At 39.2% G+C, this 8,348-nt stretch overlaps 1 protein-coding gene and 2 long non-coding RNA genes across 3 annotated transcripts; 2 read left to right on the forward strand and 1 right to left on the reverse strand.

Annotated features, from left to right (window-relative positions):
* Positions 1-2,777: 2,777 nt before the first annotated feature.
* LOC127364583 (putative nuclease HARBI1) lies at positions 2,778-3,801 on the forward strand. The gene is made up of 4 exons (XM_051402214.1): positions 2,778-2,940; positions 3,018-3,133; positions 3,220-3,331; positions 3,428-3,801. The coding sequence occupies exons 1-4, from the start codon at positions 2,778-2,780 to the stop codon at positions 3,799-3,801; spliced, it is 765 nt and encodes a 254-aa protein (XP_051258174.1).
* Positions 3,802-3,921: 120 nt separating this feature from the next.
* On the reverse strand, positions 3,922-4,818 carry LOC127363919 (uncharacterized). Its single transcript, XR_007884958.1, has 6 exons — positions 4,755-4,818; positions 4,629-4,675; positions 4,431-4,508; positions 4,303-4,344; positions 4,058-4,231; positions 3,922-3,977 (listed from the first exon to the last, which is right to left on the reverse strand). It is a non-coding gene; the product is annotated as an uncharacterized LOC127363919 (long non-coding RNA).
* Positions 4,819-5,732: 914 nt separating this feature from the next.
* On the forward strand, positions 5,733-6,635 carry LOC127363920 (uncharacterized). The gene is made up of 3 exons (XR_007884959.1): positions 5,733-5,780; positions 6,202-6,291; positions 6,379-6,635. It is a non-coding gene; the product is annotated as an uncharacterized LOC127363920 (long non-coding RNA).
* The last annotated feature ends 1,713 nt before the right edge of the window (positions 6,636-8,348 follow it).

The raw sequence follows: 8,348 nt of genomic DNA on the forward strand, positions 1-8,348 counted from the left end.
CCTCGCGATCGCTCACAGAATCACCGATGGGAACATGGATAAAACACACGTTTCGTATTTCACGGCCGCTGAACAACATCTCCTGATGGAGTTCTATGAAGAGGTGGAAGATAGAAGAAAAAAAGGCAATACCAATGCCATAATTAAAGAAAGAGAGAAAGCCTGGCAGACAATAATAATAAACAGTGCTCCACTGGAACTGTCATAATTAGGCTCCAATTAAAGGACTAAAGGAGTTACTTCAAGTCCACTAATCAACTGTTGTACACTTTGCTTTAAATGTGGCAAGTAGAGGTGCATGTTACTCAGGAAATGTAAAGTATGATTAAGTGCAAACAATTATCCACAATGTGTGTCATTTAATCTATTTTTATCTATTTTATCTTTCTATCCTTCATAAAGAACAAACTTGTCTGGCCATAAAAGGACCTGGCAGCAAGTTAAAGTTAAATACAAGAACATTTTGCAGGCTGGAAAGTGACTATAAAGTAGATAACAGTGAATAAATGAGGTGAATAGATTAGGTATCTGCTGACATGTTGAATGTCTGTATGATTGTAGCAGTTAAAAAAAGCCCATAGAACTGGCACAGGGGGCGGCCCACCAAGCCAGGATATGTACGGAAAATGGTTCCTTTATTGAGGTTCTCTGCATCCCCAACAGAATAAAGGAAGCTCCCACTTGCAAAACATCTCACTGTAACACAGACCATCTGTGGTACAGTGAGAGCATGGCTTCCTGCCGTCTGGTGCTGTATTTTTGGACCCAGCAGCCTACATAAATATCTTAGTCCATCACCTGAGAATCTGTATCTCTCAATGAGATAGTCCTCTCCAACGGCCAATGGGTCTGACCTGTCCCAGAAGACTCTTGCATGACTAAATGCTCGTCTGAGGATTAGGGCTTCCTCATCCAGTACATCCTCCAAAAAAGAGCAAGCCATTATGAAGAGGGAACAGGGTGAAAGTGATATAATATATATATATATATATATATATATATATATATATATATATATATACATATAATAAACATATACATATATATATATATATGTATATGTATGTATATATATATATACTATGGCATGCCGTTTAGGAAATGAAGCTTTGGACATATGGAATGAATCTTGGATATACTGATAAAAATGTGAGAATACTGAATGAAATTGAAAACCTAGTTGTATCCTTTTCATCAAAGTGATAGCCTTCTGAATTAGCTGGTTTTACAAAATGGCATCAGTTGAAATATTACAATACTTTCTTAAACTGGAAAACTTTTTTGCTTTTTCTGTCAGGATTTAGCCTGAGGCCTGTTGTAGTCGGCCTGCCACCATTAAAAAGGGAGTGAACTTCTTCGTCAGGAGAACGGTATTGGGCACGGGTACTATCGGGAGGATTTTGGCCCGTACAAGCACTTGCCAATGAGTTAATAATGTCCTCATTGCTCAGTATTGCTGCCACAAGGTTCCTGACTGACTCATTCTCACTTCTACAAGATGGCAGCAGTGCCTTGATGACCAGTCAAGTTTCATTCTATATATTCAAAGATTAATTTTATATATTCAAAGATTAATTTCCTAAACGGCATGCCATAATATATATACTATATTGCCCTTGTCACAGATTTCATTGAAAACACCTTTGCAACTTCATCAGCTGTGTTTTGTAATCTTAATTACTGCAATAAACACATATTTATGCAGTTTGACAAGCAGTCTTCATTAGCATAGCAATATAACACTTGTCCTGAGTAATAATACTACCACTTGAATTAATATAAAAAGACTGTTGCAATTACAAACAGCCAACAGATTTAAATGAAATAAGAAATTACAATATATATGTAATATTTTAATGCAGGATAATTCAAATGATGCAACATACTTAGAAAGACCATGGACATGCTGTAAAACACATTAATTCCTCACAGGATTGATGGTGGAAATACAGGTGAATCACTAGGATTAATCTTAGCCTGGCTGTTAGCCTGGTCTGGAGCAGGCTAGCTGCAGAGAATAAATCACCATAGTAACTTGGCCGGGATAAGTTTAACCTGCTTTCATGCAACCGACTTGAGGCTAAATTAAGCCAGGATAACCAACATATCCCGGCTTAATCCCTTATCCTGGTTTTGTGCAATACCCCTCTGGCTTAATTTAGCCTCAAGTCGGTTGCATGAAAGCAGGTTAAACTTATCCCGGCCAAGTTACTATGGTGATTTATTCTCTGCAGCTAGCCTGCTCCAGACCAGGCTAACAGCCAGGCTAAGATTAATCCTAGTGATTCACCTGTATTTCCACCGTCAATCCTGTGAGGAATTAATGTGTTTTACTGCATGTCCATGGTCTTTCTAAGTATGTTGCATCATTTGAATTATCCTGCATTAAAATATTACATATATATTGTAATTTCTTATTTCATTTAAATCTGTTGGCTGTTTGTAATTGCAACAGTCTTTTTATATTGATTCAAGTGGTAGTATTATTACTCAGGACAAGTGTTATATTGCTATGCTAATGAAGACTGCTTGTCAAAATGCCGTCAGAGGTTTAATAAATATGTGTTTATTGCAGTAATTGAGATTACAAAACACAGCTGATGAAGTTGCAAAGCTGTTTTCAATGAAATCTACGAGGACAATATAGTATATATAGGCTACTCCCATTTATTCTGTTCCCTCTTCAAAAGTTTCCTTTTTTGGAGGATGCAGAGGAATCCTCAAAGATTAGGGTGAAAGAGGGAACCATTGGCCTTTGGAGATGACTTCTCATTAATATGACAATAGACGTGTTGTCGGCACTGATCATTCAGCAACAGAAAATTTGCCGCACAATAAGACGTGTTTGTCTGGCACTGAAGTCATTCAGCAACATATTCATCACCTTCCCTGGCCACAGAAGACCCCTCTACATCAAGGAGGAGTTTTACAAGATTGCAGGTAACCTCAATTTAAACGTGCAACCATTAGTTTGTAATTTGATCAGTCAGTTGGATACTCACTATTTTTTGTTACAGCTTTCCCTAACATCATTGGTGCAGTGGATTGCACACACATAAGAATCAAACGCCCCTCAGGAGAACATGAGGGAGATTATGTTAACAGGAAATCCTTCCACAGCATCAATGTTCAGGTAAGAGTGATTTGTGCTTACTATGACCTGCATAAATTAACTCTGTGCATTAAATGACCTTAATAGGTTACAACTTAACATTTCAGATGATATGTGATGCTGACTGCCTTGTCAGCAATTTAGAGGCAAAGTGGCCTGGCTCAGTGCATGACTCCAGAGTCTTTCGGGCTAGTCCAATTTATGGGAGACTTTCACAAGGTAAGCCACACATTTTATTTGTGCTGTAAGCACCTTGGACATCATGTGTGTTTAACTCTGCCGTGTAGTTTTCTAAATGATATCTTGCATTATCAGGCGAATTCTCTGGTGTGCTGCTGGGAGACAAAGGCTACGCCTGCGAGTCATTCCTCTTGACTCCCCTTGCGGACCCCCAAACCCCACCACAGCAGGCCTACAACCAAGCACACAATAAAACAAGGGCTCGAATCGAGATGACCTTCGGCCTTCTGAAATCTCGGTTTCAGTGCCTGCACCACCTGAGAGTTTCCCTGGACAGGGCCTGTGATGTCATTGCTGCATGCGCAGTACTGCATAACATTGCAGGCCTGAGAAAGGAGAGGCCCCCCCGAGTGGCTGTTCATGTTGACTGGGAAAATGCTCCCATCTTCCCAGACAACATTAATGGCAGACTTGTCAGGGAGCAATATATTGCACATTTCTTCTCTTAATTTTTGGATTTAGCCTCTTTAGTTAATAAAATATCTTAAATGTTATTTTGCTGTGTTGTTTAGCATTGGTGGTTCTTTTAAATTCTACTTCACATTCATGAAATACGGAGGACACCACAATGTTTTCTAGTTGAATTTTTATTTGGCAGCCCTCATTTGCCTTGGTTGCTTGGATCCTGGAATAGAGAGAACAAAAGCAACAAAGATTAAAACGCTGTACGGCAGTTATGGTTACTGTGTGCACTGAAATACTCACTTCTCTTTCTAGTTTCTGGATTTCCAGGTCCAGTTTCCTGAGTGTCCGACGTTTAATTTCAAGATCCAGCTCCATTTCTTGGAGCTTTCTCTTCTTCAGTTTTATTTTAACATCTGCCAGCTCTATCTGTCTCTCCAGGTGCTTCGCATAAAGCCTTCTGACAGTTTGTGAAGTCTGTAAAAGAAATGTCAAATAAGCAAAGCAGGATTTGTGCATAATATAGATTTACTTTGGCCAATACTCACAATGTTACCAGGCTGCTTAGGAGACTGTGCATCATCTGTGTCCTGTTACACATATTTTCTATTAGCACCACATCACAGACTTCATATCCTTTATGGACAAGAAGGATATTTCCATAAAATTGACATACCTCAAGCCTTCTGGAGTCCAGTGACACAGTCTCCTCATCTGCAGAAGTGCATTCTGCAGCTGCAGATGTGCCTTCCCCCTGCCATATACATACATACATACATACATACATACATACATACATACATACATTTGAGAGAACTTGAATTAAGATTTCACAGGACATACCAAGCCTGTGATTTCAATACAATGTACTAACCGGATCATCTTCTGGTGGCTCCAAAAGTGTAAGCGTGTTCCCAGACACTGCAAGGAAATCTAAAGTCAGACAGTATAATAGATTTATTTGATTGTGGTCTGTGTGCTGTAGTACGGCAATATGTACCTTGTATGAAGCGGACAGTTTCTGTGGCTGGGATAGAGTCCGTTACTGTCCCTCCCTGGATCCCCTCCATCACTGGCCTCCCTTATTTAAATGGAGTGCCAGCTCCTCCGCCGGGGTCATATCCTGGCTTGGTGGGCCGCCCCCTGTGCCAGTTCTATGGTCTTTTTTTTTAACTGCTACAATCATACAGACATTAACATGTGAGCAGACACCTAATCTATTCACCTCATTTATTCACTGTTATCTACTTTATAGTCACTTACCAGCCTGCAAAATGTTCTTGTATTTAACTTTAACTTGCTGCCAGGTCCTTTTATGGCCAGACAAGTTTGTTCTTTATGAAGGATAGAAAGATAAAATAGATAAAAACGTAACATGACAAAAATAGATTAAATGACACACATTGTGGATAATTGTTTGCACTTAATCATACTCTACATTTAAGTAACATGCACCGCTACTTGCCACACAAGCAAAGTGTACAACAGTTGATTAGTGGACTTAAAGTAACTCCTTTAGTCCTTTAATTGGAGCCTAATTATGACAGTTCCAGTGGAGCACTGTTTATTCATTGTACAGTTTTGGACTACTTACGCATTAAGCCGGTCCGCTATTGTCTGCCAGGCTTTCTCTCTTTCTTTAATTATGGCACTGGTATTGCCTTTTTTTCTTATGGTATCTTTCACCTCTTCATAGAACTCCATCAGGAGATGTTGTTCAGCGGGCGTGAAATACGAAGCTCGTGTTTTATCCATGTTCCGATCGGTGTTTCTGTGAGCGATCGCGAGGTCTAGTTCAGTATGCCGTGAACCCGCACTTATCCCGACTATCTACACCTGGCTTAACATAGCCGCACCTTTTCATCCTGGCTCGACAAACGTGCAACCGATTAAGCCAGGATGAGCCGAGCAGGCTAAGTCAAGCCGCGCTTGCTCAATTATCCTGGATTTCTTTATCCTACTTTTGTGAAATACCCCACTGGTCTGACTGCTCTGAATGCTAGTTTCAATGTGAGCATAACAGAAAGTAAGTAAACACAACACAATGTTTCACTGTAATCAGGATAGAAACATTAGAAATAATGTGATGCTCTGTTTTTAAGCCAAATTATGTTGTAATCAAAAATTATAAGAAATGTAGGTATAGCCAAGATTATTCAGAATCCATTCAACAGTGTGATGTAGGGCAGGGTGAGCTATTCTCTAAACTACCTTGTATTCTGCTAAAAATAATTTTATGTAAACAATTTGTTATTAACTGTAAGACTTTTGACATCAACAAATTCTTAACTACATAAGATACCAAAGAACTGCAAAACCAAGTCTTTCTAAACCTTTTATGATGGAACTTTTGAGTCTGTGAAACTGGTACCAAAGCCAGTTACAAATCAAAAAACTTTTTTTCTTTTAAAATATTTTCTTTTACTTTAAAAAGAATGTTTTCCCAGCAGGTCCAGTTCCTATGACTGCCAGATCCACGTCTCCTGCATCTTTAAACATCACCGGCTTCGACATTGAAGCTGACTCCATCAGCATAAGTAAGCAATCTTGAGTGCTACGTGATTAGAAAGTTACACAACTATTTGCTAAACTAATATTTTGTTTCCTGACCTCCTCCTTTACAGCTTCAAGTGGAGTAAGCCACAAGATCAATCTCATCTCCACATCTTGCCTTGTACTGGTGTCATGGCTACTGACAAGCCAGAAATAGCATCAGTGCTGACTTCCATTTGACTTTCTGTGACATTAGTCTCAAAATAAAGATAGAATAAGTGCAAGCAAAGATTAATAGTCTTCTATTGTATGCAAAATTCCCGTTTAGGTTTCACCTAATGACATAGAATAGCAGCATCTTCACAGCTCCACAGAGATCATATCATAAAGCCGATGTATCTTAAATAAATGAATGTATGCAGCTCATAGTGGGCTGCACACTGATAGGAGTCTCACCCTGAACACATCTACATGAAAATATTCAGCCATACCCATAGTGCCCTCTATTGGCAAGAGGAAATGTCATGTTTAATACTTTCACGTACTCCTTGCAGATTACAGTTTTTACGATTGTTTATACACTAAAATAAAAATTTCCACATAATTTGCAAAATTCTACTCCAAGGAGCAAAACACCTCCACAGATTTGCACAACATTACACACAATGTCTGCTTCACCCTTTTTGCAAAACATTACACACAGTGATTTGTAAAACTCTACACACATTTTCACACCTTAGACACCGATAAGGATTGTGAGGTTACTTCCTTGTCATTACAAAGCCCCAGATTGCCAATGACCACACTAATGAACAAATTGGATAATCACATCCACCAGGTGTGGAAGCACACGTGCTAATTTGAAAACGCAGCACTCAGGTGTGCTATAAAAGACAGCAGGTGAGTTCACCTGTCTTCAACAGAAATGGAAGGAGCTAGAAGAAGGGGAGTGAGAATGAGAGGGGGAGCGCAAAGAGGAGATGAAGGAGGTAGAGGACAAGGAGGTGGAGGAGGAGGCCCAGGTAGAGGAAGAGGAGAAGAAGGAGCTAGAGGAAGAGGCCTAGGTAGAGGAAGAGGTAGAGAAGGACTTGAAAAGTTGATAGAACCTGAACAAAGAAGACGAGGACCATTTGACTCAAGAAATCCGTGCAACACTTATTGACCATGTTTTCAATTCAATTCAATTCAATTCTCACCCAAACTGGAAAACACTGCAGCCAGTTCTATTTGGTATAGTGTACGCTCCTGGACCGTACTCTGATTTTATATCTGAATTCTCAGAGTTTTTATCAAGTTTAGTCCTTAAATCAGATAAAGTAATTATTGTAGGTGATTTTAATATTCATGTGGATGTTGACAATGACAGCCTTAGTAACGCATTTATATCATTAATAGACTCAATTGGCTTCTGTCAGAGTGTAAATAAACCAACTCATTGTTTTAATCACACTCTTGACCTTGTTTTATCATATGAAATATCATATATTATATTGAACATTTAATAGCCTTCCCACATAATCCTTTCCTATCTGACCATTATTTAGTAACTTTTGAATTCATGTTGTTAGATTATAAGCCATTAGGCAAAACTTCCTACAGCAGATGTCTATCTGACAGTGCTGTAGCTAAATTTAAGGAGGAGATTCCTTCAGTGTTTAATTCAATGCCATGTCTGAATTTAACAGAGTCCTATAACGACTTTAGTCCCTCCGAAATTGATAATCTTGTCGATAGTGCTGCAGGCTCACTACGATCAACATTAGACTCTATCGCTCCTATAAAAAGGAAATTATTAAAACATAGGAGACTAGCACCTTGGTATAACCACCAAACCCGCCAGTTAAAACAAATAGCTAGGAAATCTGAAAGGAAATGGCGCTCTTCCAAATGATCAGAATATCGCTCAAATTGGCAAGATAATCTGAAAACTTATGGAAAGGCCCTCCCTAATGCCAGAGGAGCCTATTACTCAGCACTAATAGAAGAGAACAACCCTAGGTTCCTCTTCAGCACTGTAGCCAGGCTGACAGAGAGTCACAGCTCTATCGAGCCACATATGCCCATAAACTTAAGTAGCAATGACTTCATGAGCTTCTTCTAT

The sequence above is a fragment of the Dicentrarchus labrax genome, unplaced genomic scaffold (assembly GCF_905237075.1).
Source record: "Dicentrarchus labrax unplaced genomic scaffold, dlabrax2021, whole genome shotgun sequence".
NCBI lineage: Eukaryota > Metazoa > Chordata > Actinopteri > Moronidae > Dicentrarchus > Dicentrarchus labrax.